The sequence below is a fragment of the Euprymna scolopes genome, chromosome 17, assembly GCF_053919585.1.
Source record: "Euprymna scolopes isolate OS-2025 chromosome 17, ASM5391958v1, whole genome shotgun sequence".
NCBI lineage: Eukaryota > Metazoa > Mollusca > Cephalopoda > Sepiida > Sepiolidae > Euprymna > Euprymna scolopes.
In genome coordinates, this window is record NC_136498.1 from 89,027,653 (window position 1) to 89,044,110 (window position 16,458).

The 16,458-nt window shown below is 44.0% G+C and overlaps 2 protein-coding genes across 2 annotated transcripts; both read left to right on the forward strand.

Annotated features, from left to right (window-relative positions):
* Positions 1-11,194: 11,194 nt before the first annotated feature.
* On the forward strand, positions 11,195-13,084 carry LOC145297040 (uncharacterized). Its single transcript, XM_080143263.1, has one exon. It carries the CDS (start codon positions 11,195-11,197, stop codon positions 13,082-13,084), a length of 1,890 nt encoding a protein of 629 aa, XP_079999389.1.
* A 107-nt stretch (positions 13,085-13,191) lies between these two features.
* LOC145297041 (uncharacterized) lies at positions 13,192-14,310 on the forward strand. Its single transcript, XM_080143265.1, has one exon. It carries the CDS (start codon positions 13,192-13,194, stop codon positions 14,308-14,310), a length of 1,119 nt encoding a protein of 372 aa, XP_079999391.1.
* The last annotated feature ends 2,148 nt before the right edge of the window (positions 14,311-16,458 follow it).

Consider the following 16,458-nt stretch of genomic DNA (forward strand, 5'->3'; position numbering starts at 1 on the left):
TGCAGGAGGCGCTACGCAATGTGGAACGTCCTGCTCCAAAACAAAAGAGAGGCCGGAGAGGCAGCTCATAGGACTAATCTGCACTGGGAAAACATCAAACTCCAGCCAGAATACCTTAGTCAAATAGTCACCAATGTCGCCGTACTGAACGTCCCCTGTCTCCTGGGAGTAAAACAACTAGGAGCAGTCTTCAGTCAGTATGAGGACCTGGTATCTGTGGGTTCAACAAGCAAGAAGAGGGACATCCTGACTGGGAACTACAGACAAAGCTGGCTTCAACTAAATACCAGCAACACTGAGGTGCGAGGAGGGGACAATGTCCATCATAGTAGAGGGACAGAGACTGCACTGATGGCACTGTCAGCGGAAGGGACACATGGCCAAGGATTGCCCCGAAACAAATCCGACCAAAGCCCCTACAGCTGCTGACAAGCCTTGTGCCCCAGAGACGAAAACCAAACCAGTGTACTCATCCCCCAGCATTGGATGGGTCACAGTGACTCGAAAGGGGAAAACAAAGTCCCCCAATTCCAGCCAGCAAGCGGACGGAAAACATGCGCCACAGCAACACCAACACAGAACACAATGACCAGCAACCCCTGCAGCCAAAGACATCACAACCCAAACAGCAGCAGCAGCAACTGCAGCAGAAGCAGCAGAAGAAGCAGAAGCATCATCAACAACAGCAAGAGGAGCAGAACAAACCACTCCAGGAACAACGACTGGCCCCAGGATGAAGTGAATCGGAGACCAAGAGAAGGAAGGACTGTTCCTCAGAAGATGAGTCTGCCAACGAGAGGGAGGGAAAACAACCCCCCCTCCCCAGTCCATTCAAGGAACAAAAAAGAAAGAAAAAGAGAGTTAAAAAGATGGAAGAAAAGGTAGCCCCCACCCCCTGTGAGCATACACCATCCCAAACAACAACAACAACAAAACCCACCCCCACCCCCAAACCAGACACCACACCAACACCAAACACCACACCAACCCCTAACACAGCACCAACACCAGACACCACACACACACCACACCAACACCGTACACCACACCAACATCTGACACTGCACCAACACCCACCATAACACCAATGCAAACTGAACCACCACCCCAAAGAGAAAAAGAAACGAATGAACCCAGGAGAGGGAGGGACTGCTCTGCCTCTCAAGGACCGACCAAAATAACAGAACTTTGTAAAATTGATTCTCTGTCTGTGGCAACGGCACTTTCACATTGTCAGAGGAAGACTTGAAAGCCACTGCTGGATTGCCAACAGATAGAGGGAAAAGATGTTAACATCCCCACTAATTTCCCGGACGCTCTGCTCCTAATAACTATTGTCAGAACTCCAGAGGCTTGCAAGAGCAACTTGTGGTCACTTCTGGAGGCAGCTGGGGGGAAGTGCTCTCCGGGAATGGAAATATTTAAGAAAAGCGACTCTTCCCTTGACGAACTGTCAAAACAATGTAAGGGAAGGGTCCCAGTGTGGGTCCATCCGTCTCTCTACAGGGCCCTAAAATTGACCTTTCCCCTAGACTTTGGTGGCATTGTGAGAAAAGGCCAGGACCTGAAAAACCTGACCTCCTTGAGCATCGCGTACAATGTTGGCATCCTTAAGCTGATCCACTTTGGAGCCAAGTGCGACACACCCTAAGGTAGGTACCATATCTTTAAATTTGGCCAGTTTGAATGCAAGGGGCTTGAGATCACCAGGCCGGGCGGCTTACCTCCAGCACGACCTCTTGTCCCTGGGAGTGGATGTTGCTGTGATCCAGGAGACACATTTTGTTTCTTCTGTAGACTGTCAGATGCTGAACCATGATTTCGAAGTTTTCTCGGCATATGGCAGCCGCAGGGGGAAAGGGAGTTTCCTTGCTAGTGAAATGTCTGCGATGGTCGACGTTAGAAATATGGTGGGCAGGCTGGTTGGGGCCGATGTTGCCGTAAAAGATTCTGTGTTTCGGGGGGTTGCAGTTCATGTGCCCAGCACCGTTCGCGAGAGGGTCTCATTCTTTGGTCAGCTTGACGCATTTGTAGATTTCGGAAGCGGGTAGTACTAATGGGGGATTGGAACGCCATCTTAGACCCAGATTTAGATAAAGTAAGAGGCGAAGCTAGAGGGTTGGAAAGATGTGAGCCCAGCCTGGCTGACTTGATGTCTATATGCGATCTGATTGACAGGTTTTGGGTCGAGCATCCAGGGCGGGAGATGTGGACGTTGACCAATAGCGTTCCCTCCTATTCGAATACCTATTTGGACAGGATACTAGTTAGAAGATGCGAAATAGATTTCCTATCTTGCCCCATGTTCACTTGGTTAGGTCAGTCAGACCATAAACTAGTTATGGCCTGGCGGAAAATAGGCCTAAGTTAACGGGGTACTGGAAGCTAAACACCTCCCTTCTGGAGATACAAGACTTCCGAGACCAGTTAAGAGAATTGATTAAAAAGGCACTAGTGGGGGCGGTTACCGGGAGTAAGTGGTGGTTAGGTCTAAAAGCCAACATTAGAAGCTTCTCCGTTAAGTATGCCCAGCGCCTCGCACTAGATAAGGCCAAGACGAAGAAGCAACTAGAGCAGAAACTAGCCCGGGCTACGTGGGAGGGTGATAGGATTAGTCAGGAACTAGCTAGGCAGGACCTTCTGCGCAAGACTAGCAAGCACTATGAAGGTCAAGTAGTCAGAGCTAGGCTTAGACAGATAGGCAACAAAGCAGTCAACTTTGATGCTGTCGCGCGTTGTGAGATTTCTAGGCGTGGCTCAGACAAATACATTGCAAAAGTTAGACATCCGGATGGATGCACCCTTGAATTACCCATGTTTTTGCCTCTTCTGATGGATGTGTTCAACCATTGGTTTGCTCAGGGATCCATCCCAGGGCAGGTAACCAAGGGAGTGATCACATTGCCGAGGAAAGGTGATGGGCATGGCAGGGAAGAGTTAGATGACTACAGGCCTATAACTCTGCTTAACACAGAGTTGAAGATTTTGGCCAGAGTCCTGTCGAATCAGCTGCAGGTTGTTATCGACGAGTTGGTTGAACCAAAACAGAACTACACTGTGAAGGAGGGATCGATTCAGAACAACTTGCACATGATCCACACGATCCTAGAAGGGGGAATAGATGGCGACATGGAAGCCACGCTGATCAGTCCAAAGTGTTCGAAAGGGTCGACCATCGTTTCCTGGCATCTGTCTTAGAGGCTGCCGGTTTTAAACCAGACTTCTGCAAGTGGATATCCGTGATGTATCAGACAGCTCACGGCTGTCATGCAAGTCAACGGAAAGCGCTCAAAACCCTTTGTTATCTCTTGGTCGGTTCGTCAGGGTTGTCCGCTGTCGCCCCTGCTTTACGTCCTGGCCTTGGAACCTCTGCTCTGCAAGCTGAGACGTGGGGAGACAAATTCAGCCCTGTGCGGAATGGCTCTGCATGGCGGCGCAGCTGCTAAGGTATCCGCGTTCGCCGATGATGTCATGGTCTTCGTGTCGAGCTTCAGAGACACCGAGGTCGTGTTGGAGGTGCTTACACAGTACGGAAGATAAACCGCAGCAAGTTGGTCGGACTGCGGATGGGGGCCTGGAGTGGCAATGCAAACCTCCCGGCGCCCTTCAGGTTCGGTTCGGATCCTTCGCATGTGGTTCGGACCGGGTGACCAGCTTGATAAGAATTGGTTAGAGGTATGGTCAAAGGTGGAGGCTGCAGTCAATGCGTGGCTTCCTAGGAAACTTTCCTTAAAGGGTAGAGCTGAGGCGGGCGCCACATACGTCTTCTCCTTTACTGACTGGCCGTAATTTCTCTGCCTGCACAACACCTAACAGCTCTTGTCAAACTCTTGTCCTTGCTCCTTTGGGACAGAGGAAGACACTGTGTGAGCAGACAGGTCTGTATTCAACATCCGTGTGAGGGAGGTTTGGGAATGCCGGACGAAGTGTCATTGAGACGCCGAGAGGCTGGCCTTCCTTCAAGATGATCAACCATGGCACCCCGTGATCACTGCCGCCTTTCCCGACCTAATTCTCCACCCTGCTATCGAGAGTCATCGCAGGTCGCGGGGAGATTCAGCCTTCCTGAAAGAGTGCCAAGCTGCGCTAAAATGACTACCAGGTCCAGCGACCTTGTAACTGCCACCCGTAGGGAACTCCACAGGGATCTAGTGAGGAGTCTGCCAACGACTCGCCATACACGTGCTTGGGTTGGCAGCAGAGTGAGATCTACTCCGCATGGAGCTGGGCGCCGGCTTTGAGTCATCTGAACAATTTGGAATTCTCTCTGATCTGGCGATTGGCCTGAAACACGCTTCCCCTCAACAATATACAATGCAGTTCTGGTTTCTTGGAGTCACCGGCCTGTCCCTGTTGCGGGATGACGGCCGCAGAAACAACTGATCACGCATTTTTCGATTGCCGCAAACTCCGCCAGTACTGGTCATATGTTGGCTTGCATTGACCCCGAGCATCCTTGCCCGATTACTGTATCAAACGTAATGGACAATGTGAGGCCCCTGTGGGACCGGGAGAGACAAGTGGTCTACATCGCAATCCTGGCCATGGCGAGAATGGTGATTTGGATGTTGAGACTGCAAGATGGCCGGGGGTGCTGCCGTTGTCTGATCAGGATCTGATCGCTTTCTTTAAACACCAACTACGGGTAAAGATCAGATTCAACAGAAGAAGGTTGCATCACGTGGCTTTTGAAAGAAGATGGATACAGGTAGCAAGTCTGTGTGTACGAAAAGGGGTCAAATTTGAATACGTGTTCCCCGCTTAGGTGTGGAGCGCGCGGTTCTGGGGTTTCTGTCGGACCCCCGCCCCTTTCCAATTCTACTTCCTTCAGTCTCTCAGCCGAATAAATCTTGTTTCCCTTTTTAGAAAGCCTCCAAGACCCCCAACCCCCCAAAACAACAATTTTTTCTTTTGCTCCCCCGCCTTCTCTCGAAATTCAACCCTGCTTGGAGGAAATCAAATCAAACACTAACACCCCCCGCCCTCACCGCCAATTTTTTCTTTTCTCACCTATTTAGGGAACCATCCCTACCCCCTCCATTTAGAGGCTGCCCGCGAAACCCTGGATCTTTTACAAACCAGAGTTAAACGGGTGGTCTAGCATTTCAGATAAAGTTGGGAGGGCCTACTAACCGGTTTAGTTTTTTCCCCCATGTCCCTCGACACAAATGAAATTTTATTAATATTGTTATCTTTTTTGTATTTTTTGATATAAATAAAAAATGTTTTAAAATTGGGTTTAAGAAGGAACACCCCCCTCCCATCATACACACATAAATACAAATTTAAAGGGGTAACCATGATAAAAGATGCTGGCCGAGAGAAAAATCATTTAAAATTTACAACAGAGACGAGATGGATCAACCAACTTTTTGAGTTGGCCTTGTGCCTAAGTTTTTGTTCATTTTCCCAATTGTATTTTTTTTCCTGTGAATAAAAAATTTAATATCTCAAAGTGTAGTATCTGTTCTGCAGATGCTGCATTTAAAGTAATTTGTCCCGGTCAGTGGAGGGGAAACCCTCTATACCGGGACAGTTATTATTTTTGGTCCCAACCAGAGTGCCCCTTTACCTTTTTTTTCGGGGAGCTGGTTTAACCCCACATTAAAAACGACCTTGTGTCACATTTTGCTTTGGTGGGAAAGCAAATAAATACAATAAATAGAAAAGAGGGTTTTTAATATGAATATTAATACACACAAAAGAAAAACGAATTTATAGGAGTAGAGATAGATACATACATACATATATTCACACCTACATATATGCATTTCGTCATCACAACATATATTATACTAGCATTTCAGCCCGGCGTTGCCCGGGTGTTTGGATGTGTATGTTAAGCAAAAAAAAAAAAAAAAGTGGTAGTAGGAAGGCAGGCTCGAACCCGTACCGCAAAGGAGGAAAAGAACGAGGTGAAACCTAACGTTTATGCTGTTACGACCACCGCCAAACCGGAAGCGACATTTTTTAAAATTAAGGCTAGACAATCTAAAGGAGAGGATAACTTTCAAAAATATCGGCGAAAAAGTGACCCCCCCCTGTGCCTATTTGAAGGGGAAGATATTAATGTTTTTAGCCAATTTTTCGATATTTGTCGTATGAAAGGTCGAACTTTAAAACGATATAAATCTTGGTAAAATCCGTCGCCTTATATTGAAAGTTTAAGGTAGACATGCAAACAGACATACATACATACATTTATATATTGGTAACTAAAAATTTTCGACCCAAACTGATGAAAAAGGTTGCCCTATCTCTGAATACCCTTTATGTAAAATTTCAAATATTTAGACCAGAAATTGTCTGAGTAATTTGGAAGAGACCGCAGAGGTCAATGTTTTTTTAAATTTGACCCCTATTATGACCCCTTAAAATTTATTGTTTTGGGATCAAATCAAGTTATTAAGCTAGATCCATTTCCAAGGAACCTATATCTAAAATTTCAAGTGCGTAGACCCAAAATTGTCGGAGGAGTTTGGTAAAGTTCTTAAAGGTCAAATCGTTGAACTTTTATCCCTTAATCGCCAAATTTCTGGCCAAAAATGGATCACATCGATTTTCCCAAGTCTCAGTGCCCTGTATATCAAATTTCAAGTCTCTAGCCTAAAAGTTGAGTTATTGCGTAGGGAAATGTACACAGACACACACACACAGACACACAGACACACAGACACGTTCACTTTTATATATATATGTATATATATATGTATATATATATGTATATATATATATATATATATATACAAACATATACAGATATATGCATACATATCCCCATATAAACATACGCATACATATATAGGCGTATACGCATATACTCATATTATCAAACATACATAAAAAAGTGAGTGAACAGAACAAGTAGAGATATTAAGCTAACTATGTAAAAATAAATGGATATATTATAATATTAATAGTGCAGACAGGTTAGATATAACGAAAATAATAGTAATGATGATAATAAAAATAAAAATAATTATAAATATAGTAATAATTTAAGAATCAAAAGAAAATGATACACGTGTTTGCTATAAAACGGAAAGATGTAATAGGCACATTGAAATTAATATAGAAAAAGGGCAAGTTTATACATGCATATAAGTATATGTAGGTGTAGGTGATTGCGTTAATTAATTTTTTTTTTAAATATATGTATAATTTGAGAGGGCCGAGGTGTGTGTTGAGATCTGTTTTATGTGAGTTGAATCGGATGATCCATTGTATTTTTTTTATTTTCGTACTTTTGTTGATGGGGAATTAGAGGCATCTAATATTGTCTATTGTGTGCCTAGGTAAATTGAAGTGGCTTGCTAGCGTGGTGGATGATTTTTGTCTGATACTCGTTTTATGATTGTTTAGGCGGATTCGAAAACGTGTCTCCAATAAATCCTCCATTGTTACAAATGGTCTATATTATCGTTACATTTTCCTTCTTTTTTTTGTAATGTTAAATGTTTTAGCGTTCCTGCAGTGAAAATTGAGTGTGACTGCAGTCACGGAGGTGGGCTGCATGTGCGAACTTGAAACTCAAGCGATGGGAGACGAGAAGGCGACGAATCAGCAGGTTCCGATGCGCATTAATTTGCATAAATGAGATTATATAAGGCCGGGAGTTAAGATGTTTAGCTGAGTCGAGCCGTTCAGTTCTCGAGAACCGGATGGAACCTGCTTAGAGCGGAGAGTGTCGCCGAGCTGTGTCTAGCAGGAGTGTAGAGAGCGCTAGCTGTGTCTAGCAGGAGTGTAGAGAGCGCTAGCTGTGTCTAGCAGGAGTGGATACTACTTCACTACCCAGTTTATGATCATGAGATCAGGGGGGCGTGTAGTGAAAATTGAATGTTACTGCAGTCACGGAGGTGGGCTGCATGTACGAACTCGAAACTCGAGCGATGGAAGACGAGAAGGCGACGAATCAGCAGGTTCCGATGCGCATTAATTTGCATAAATGAGATTATATAAGGCCGGGAGTTAAGATGTTTGGCTGAGTCGAGCCATTGAGTTCTCGAGAACCGGATGGAACCTGCTTAGAGCGGAGAGTGTCGCCGAGAATCGAGGCCGCATTGGTTCCATATTTAAGGCCGAAATAGCTCCTAATCGAAAAAAAAAAACCCCCAAAACAAACAAACCTGGGACTCGATTCTCGGCGACCAGGAAAAAGGGTGTCGTTTTTAAACGATTTATTTTATAAAAGTACTGTGGTAATTATTACTGACCGGAACTCGATGTGGAGGGGGGGAGGCAGTGGAATTCTGGGAGGCAGTCGTTCAAGCAAAAGGTTTTAAAAAGTGCTTGGTCGACTGATTTTATAGTAGTAGTAGTAGTAGTTTGTTGTCCACCACGTGGGTCGGACTGAACTTTGCGTAGCATCAACTTGTGGGATATAAAACACCCCTATCGTTGATGTGTTAGTTGGACTTTTTGTGTTTAGTCAAGTTACACGTTTCACAGTTACTATTACAAAGACAATTTGTCGTTGTAAGTAACGAGGCAATACGTTGCAACTCCAGTTAGCCGAGAAAAGCCGAGAAGGATTCTCCACACAAGTTAAGAGTTTCATTGTTTTTTCCTTCTACGTCGAGTTCAGGTTTAGCCGTTGAGTTGCAGAAACGCCCCCCCCCCACTTCAGTCGGTTAAAATCCGACACTTTGCAACGTAACGCAAAAAAAAAAAAAAAAAAATGAACGACCCTATTACTCGGAGGGAACTAGAGAGAAGGCTATCCCTTCTTCAAAGAAAGATAAGAGCGACTGTGGTGGGTATGGAAGAAGAACCTCTATCCTTAAATGTGCTTTTATCCTTTGAAAAGGATATAGAAGGATGGCTAGAGGAGCTAGAGGGTGTGTCTTGGAGTATGGAGGAGCAACTGGCTGCAGAAGAGGAAGCTGAATCGCTTGCTGAACTTTTTCAAGCTTCGTTTAGATTTAAGAGAGAGGTACGACAGAGACTGGGAGTTGTACGGACAGTCAGTGAAGGAAATACTTCAGAGGTCTCTATAGAAGATAGGAGGTCCACCAACGTTGAACCAACCTTCAACCCTCATAGTCAGGAAGCCACTAGTATCCCAGAAGCAACCAAATCCTTCAACCCAACCGCACATTCTTCCTTTTCAGTAGAACCTTTTAAAATCAAACTGAAAGGGCCACATTTCAGTGGAAGGGATTTTGAAAGAAATAGAAGAAGTTTTAAGGACTTTCTCACTAAGTTTGAGAATTGTGCAATGTCTATACCATCGGCATCAGGAAAGCTATATTTTTTGAGGTGTTCTCTTGAGGGTAGAGCCCTTCAACTTATTGACCACTTGTCCGTCTCCGAAGACAGTTACCCAGTGGCTCTAAAATTGTTGAAAGAACAATACTTGGATGAGGAAGAAATACGTGGCAAAATAATCCAAGGTATATTAGATTTTCGCTTGGAGAGTCCAAAAGACTTGGTGGGGTTGAAGGACTTTATGATAAAAACGCAGGCGGACGTATGGGAACTTAGAGCATCATACAGCTGTGACTTATATGATGACCAGTCGGCAGGTGCCATAATAATTTCTCAGGTATTGTTTGCAAAATTACCATCCAACATAAAAAATGAACTGATCAGGATTTCTGGAAAAACCTATCCAACATTATCAATAATCCTGTTGAAGACACCAGAAATTATTAAGCATTTTTTGATTATTAGAAAACCTGAACAGCACCCTGTGACCAAGCTGAGGCCCCCACCTAGACTTAGGAAAGAAAGTGAAGAAGAATCACATTCCTCCCTGAAGGCTTTCAATGCCAAAGTGGAATCAAAACCACAAAAATGTGAGTTTTGTAAAAAGCACAAACATTCTTCGGAAAATTGTCCCTGCTACACCTCCCATGAAGCCCGGATTACAAGGTGCAAAGAACTTTGGCTGTGTTTTAGATGCCTAAAAAAGACACATAGGGGAGCAATGTGCCCTTTGAGAACAGCTAAAAATAGTAGCTGTAGCAGCTGCACTGTTAAGGGCCACGTGACAGCAATGTGCCCAGACAAGAGAGGCAAGGTGCATGTGGACACCTGTGTGCATACGAATGACTACAGCTATGGTTTCATGTCTCCTGTAATCAACATAGTAGTAGGAAAGGGAAATAGCCAGTTGGAAATAAATTGTCTCCTGGACACCGGAAGCCAAAGGACCTACTTGGATACCTCTGTGCTGGAAAAACTGAATTGCATTTCTACAGCTAAAGAAAGTAGGTTGGAAGTGAAAACCTTTTTGGGCTCAGAGACAAGACCTTTTAAAGAGGCCACAGTGGAGTTAAGACTTATCCCTGAGAAAGTTCACACTCTTCAAATTCTGTCCAGTAATTTGAGTCTTTCGCATGAGTTACTGGAGCTTCCGCAGATAATTAAAAACCTGAAACAACATCAGTTAGCAACTAAGTACAATTCCCGGGACAGTTATATTAAAATTGAGGGGCTGTTGGGAGTTGACGCCATTCAATTCATAGAACCATTTGAAATCGTCCCCTGCATGTATGGAGCCGCTTTTTCCACACCGAGAGGACTTGTACCCTTTGGTAACAGCCGTTGCTTCATGTATGAGAATCAGTTAAAACCAAGACACAAAGTAAAGAGAGGGGCAAAATTTAATTATACCTCCTTGTTGGACAAAACACCTCCACTTTCAGAGTACAAAATTAATTTTGTGCTGAATCCAGAGGAGAAATACCCAGACCCGTTAAAAGCTTGGTTTGAAGAAGGAAATGTCCAGAGAGGACTAGAAAACATGTTTAACATGGAGTCACTAGGGTTACCTATCACAGAGGAATTCTCCACCATGGATGAAGAGATGGTACAAAAGTTTAGGAACACTATATCCTACAAAGATGGCCGATACCATGTACAGCTGCCATGGTATGAAGACAAAGTGAAGTCTGTGCCTTCTAACCACAATGCTGCTCTTAGAATACTGGAAAGAGTAGTTAAAGACCTGGAGAAGAAAGGCCTCTATGACCAATACGTAGACGTCTTTAGACAACAGGAAGACGAAGGGATTATAGAGGAAATAACAGTGACTTCAGAAGACTTTCAAAAGTAAATATGGATTCCGCACAGACCGGTACAAAAACTGGCTGATCAGACGACCACGAAGGTGAGACCTGTGTTCAATTGTTCCTACAAGGGGGCAAATGCTACATCTTTGAATGAGGCAGCCTATCCAGGAGTCAACCTAATGGGAGACATGTTAGAACTGTTGATTCGCTTTAGGGCCAACAAATATGTATTATTGGCCGACATAAGGAAAGCATTCCTTATGATTCGTCTAGAGCTAGAAGAGGACCGCAATCGTTTTTGTTTCTTCTTGAAAAAAGGCAACAACTTGCATTGTTACAGATACTTTACCATCTTATTCGGTTTCAATGCAAGTCCATTTATATTAAATTATGTCTTAAAATATCATGCAGAAAAATTTCCTGCAGATGAATGTTCCCAAGTACTCAGGTCAAACTTTTATTTGGACAATTTGGTGAAAACAGGAAATGATGTAGATACTCTATCTACGTTATACTCAGCGGTGAAGGAACGACTGCAAGAGGGTAACTTTGAGATACAATCCTGTAACTCGAACAGTGCAGTGTTACAAGAAAAAATGGCGGCAGATGGAACTCTGTCAGGTTTTGATTCTGGTGTGGAGAAAGTTTTAGGGTATTTGTACAACCCTCAACATGATACTATGAAGGTCTGTTCGCACCAATGCGATGTAACCGCATCAACAAAAAGGAAAATGCTGTCTGAAGCTTCCAAAATATTTGATCCCTTGTCCATATATCTTCCAGTGACAGTAAGGAGCAGAATGCTGATAGGAGAACTTTGGAGGCAAAAGTTGGATTGGGATGATGAAGTTTCAGAAGAGTCAAAAAAAACCTGGAAAGCTCTGGCAAAGGACTTAACAGAATTGGGCTCTGTATCATTTCCAAGGAGAGTCCTAGACGACAATAAGCCCCTAAAATTATTTCTATTTTGTGATGCCTCCAAAAGTGCATACGGTTTTTCAGCATATGCTGTACAAGATGGACAGTCTGCACTGGTGTTTGCTAAAGCAAAAGTAGCACCCTTAAAAGGTAAATCTCTAGCCACTTTGGAGCTTTTGTCAGTGTTTCTAGCATTGAAATGTTTTCCCTTTATAAAGGAAGCCTTGAAGAACTCCTTGATAGAAAAAGTATATGTTCTAACAGACGCTCAAGTGGTATTGGCTTGGATACTATCAAAGTCGATAACCACAAAAAACATCTTTGCGCGCAACAGGCTGCAAGATATAACGCAAATGTCTGCAACAATCAGGTCAGAGATGAAGTTGGAGTTGAGTTTCCAATATGTGTCAACTAAGGAGAACCCAGCCGACTACATCACAAGAGGACTTTCCTTTAAAAAATTTCAGGAACACCTTTCCTATTGGTATGAAGGCCCTGCATGGATAAAGCAGGAAGAAATTCGGTGGAACAAGCTCGAGTTAGGTTGTCTCTCGGAAGAACAAAAGGAATGCATTCATCCTGCAATGAATTTGTTTACGAGACACAACGAAAGTTCCCCTATAGTCTCTGTAGAAAGATTTTCCAACTTCAACAGATTAGTTAATGTAATGACTTTGGTTTTTAAGTTTGTCAACAAAACGTTGAAGAGAAGTGAGGACAATCACCTTCTGGCAAAAATCTATTTGATAAAGTTGATGCAAGGGGAATCTTTTGCCGCAGAGTTGGATTTTTTGTTGGATCCTGAAGGTAAGAGTCCATCAAAATTAGTGAAAAACTTAAACCTATTCCTGGATCCCTCTAATATCATTCGTTCAAGAGGAAGGATAGGTGGCTCGGAATGGCATTCCTATGAGGTGCAAAATCCAATTCTTTTAGGAAAAAGACACCATTTAACCGATTTGATCATAAAGGACACTCATCAGAGAAACCAACATTTGGGTTTGGCAACAACCTTAAATGAAATAAGGTTAAAAGGATATTGGATACCACAAGCCAGACAGGCTGTTAAAAAAATTGTGAGCACTTGTGCCAAGTGCAAAAGATACCGAATGCAACAGCTTCCTAGCTCTAGAGTAAATTACTGCAATTAATGCAACAGCTTCCTAGCTCTAGAGTAAATTTGGTAAGACCATATCTCCATACCGGTGTGGATTACACCAGTCACATCTGGGTTAAGGGAGAAGTGAAGGACTATAAAATGTATATCCTCATCTTCACGTGCATGGCTATCATAGCGGTTCACATAGAACTAGTCCCAGATATGAGTGTATCTTCATTCTTGCAGGCCTTTGTTCGTTTCACAAATGCGAATGGAATCCCCTCTCACCTCTACTCTGACAACGCAAGGACTTTCATTTCTGCAGCCAAAATAATTGATCAGGGATTGATCACTGATGAGTTCAAGGAGAAGTTTGGTTCTTATCACCTTAAGCATTGTACCATTCCACTTTATTCAGCTTGGTATGGAGGTACTTGGGAAAGGACAATCAAGACAGTTAAATCCTATCTCTACAAAACTATAGGAAGGGGAAAGGTTGACTATTTTGGTTTATTAACCATGTTATCAGATATCCAGCGTGCCATTAATGGTCGTCCTCTGACTTATAAAAGCTCTAATGAAATGGATTGCCTAACTCCCAACTCTCTCATGAATCCAAATGCGGGTCAAGGTTTAATGATAAGATTGGACAATGAAGAACTGGGACTAACAGAGCCACTTAGCAGGATCGAGTTAAAGAGAACGCTCCGTCTTCGTGAAGAAAGTTTAGAAAAGTTTAGAAAGATGTTGCACGAAGATTACCTGTTGAGCCTGAGAGAAAGAACTCTTGAGTTATCTGACCCTTCCTTTGATAATGCCATCAAAAAGGGTGACATAGTGTTAATAAAGGACCCTCTTAAAACTAGACCATTTTGGTCTATAGGTGAAGTCCTGGAGTTGATTGAAGGAAAGGATGGGTTGGTTCGTTCAGCAAGAGTGAGAAAAGGAAATGGAGCTACATTAATCCATTCAATCAACCATTTATTTCCTCTGGAGATTAATTCTCTTTCTGAAAATGTGGATAATGAAATTCTTCATGAACCAGAGGATGTGCCAGATCAAAATATATCGTCCCGACCTGATGAGAGTGTTAGAATCTGGATTGGCCCTGCATGTGATAAACCAGAAGATTTCAGACCAATGGTGGCTTGTGATCAGTGTAATGACTGGTTCCACTTTGGTTGTGTGGGCCTGGTAGATGCACCCCAAGAAGAACAATGGTATTGTCCAACTTGCAGACCAAGGCGTCGGGGTAGACCCAGTTTTTTAGGGGTCTAAAAAGAACCAGAAATTTCAGGTGAAGGTCTCAGGCAAGACCTTAAAAACTGTAACTAAAAGATGAATTCCCTTCTCTTTTCCCTATCTCACATCCCGTAAAAGACATTTTTCTTTTTTTCGTTTTTCTTCTTTTTGATATGGGAATGTGTGATAATTATTACTGACCGGAACTCGATGTGGAGGGGGGGAGGCAGTGGAATTCTGGGAGGCAGTCGTTCAAGCAAAAGGTTTTAAAAAAGTGCTTGGTCGACTGATTTTATAGCAGTAGTAGTAGTTTGTTGTCCACCACGTGGGTCGGACTGAACTTTGCATAGCATCAACTTGTGGGATATAAAACACCCCTATCGTTGATGTGTTAGTTGGACTTTTTTGTTTAGTCAAGTTACACGTTTCACAGTTACTATTACAAAGACAATTTGTCGTTGTAAGCAACGAGGCAATACGTTGCAACTCCAGTTAGCCGAGAAAAGCCGAGAAGGATTCTCCACACAAGTTAAGAGTTTCATTGTTTTTTCCTTCTACGTCGAGTTCAGGTTTAGCCGTTGAGTTGCAGAAACGCCTCCCCCCCCCTTCAGTCGGTTAAAATCCGACAGTACAATTCGATTCGGATTTTATTGTTTGAAAAAAGTCATCGTTGTTAAAAGAACTGTAACAAAATGTGTAAGGAAAGTCCTTTAAAAAAAAAGAATTACTGCGCCCTCTGTAGATGTATAAGGAAAAATTCAAGATGGCGCCCGGCTCTCTCTTTAACACGGTAAGTTCAGGAAAAGATGTTATAAATGTTGCAGCAATTCAATAGCCATTATACACCGGTTCTGCACGGAATCCAACTAGCAAGGTGCCTAGACGGACGCGAACGGTTACTCAGACCAGACCCAACAGCGGTAAAATATCCTCACACGGCACGAGAAGCAACAGCAACACGATTTCCCGACCAACTCAATCGTCGCTCTCCCCCCGTCTTTTTCATCACCCGCTTTTATCGTCGTTGTAGGCCGGCTAAATTTGCATATTGCGAGAATTCGTGTGACTTTGGGAGACATCATACTTTACAAAAGACGGCGGCCGCCATCTTGGTCTTTCTTTTGTATTTTCGGTCGGTCACGCCGAGCTGGTCTTGAGGTAAGTCTTTCCCCTCGTCCGTCTCTCCCACGTACTCACACACCACGCAAACACGCGGGCGCTTATCTCCTGGATGCACGTTACACTCCCCCCTGATCTGATGATCACATAGAGAGCACTGGGGGGGGGGTGGCCTTTTAGTGCGTGTGCTTCTGCGAAGAGGTACATTCACTGTTTCAGATTCGGGCTCTGGATCTGGTTCCGCCTCATCAGATGAAGTATCGCTATCAGTCTCTGGAGGGGGCTCACTGAATCCGTGCATTGGCAGCTCATCGCTAGACGCTTCACTGCTTTCTTCTGTAGTTGTGTGACGCACCTCGGTAGCTGGGCGAAGATCTCGCACATGTCGTGGGGTTCCATCGACCAAAACAGACTGCTGGCTAATCACTCCAGATATTTGTCCTTGCTTAAACTTGTCGGTGCACCGATTTCCTGGGGGCCACACCCACACTGGATCTTCCACTTCATATCTGTTATATGTTCCCTTGTCGGCTGGCTGCGTAGTGTTGATTCCCTTCACTCCGACTCGGTACGTGTAAATAGCATTCACAGGTGCAGTTGAAGGGGACGTCCCGTCCTTTGGCGTAATGTTGTACCAATATGTGGCTTCCGTAATAGTACATCGCTTCCTGGCAGCAATTCTCTTGATGCTGTGATGGCTTCTTTCAGCAATGCCATTTCCTGACGGCACATGCGCACATTGCAACCGTAGTCGGACGCCCCACTCATCTAACAACTGCCGGACTTGCTGGCTACAAAACGCTGTATCATTGTCAGTCAGGAGCTCTTCCAGCGCACCTCGCTCAAAAAAAATGGATGATAGGTGGCGAACAACATTTGCTGAATCCTGTCTGGTCATCTGCCGCCACACCGCAAATCTCGTAGGCCCGCAATCAATGAGAGTTAGAAAGGGCTTGCCACTGTAATGGGTAATATCCATGACCAGCCGCTGCCACACACACTCAACTTCCAAGCGACCCTTCTGCCATCGCTCTGGCGCAGGATCAATAGACTGGCAAGCCTCAC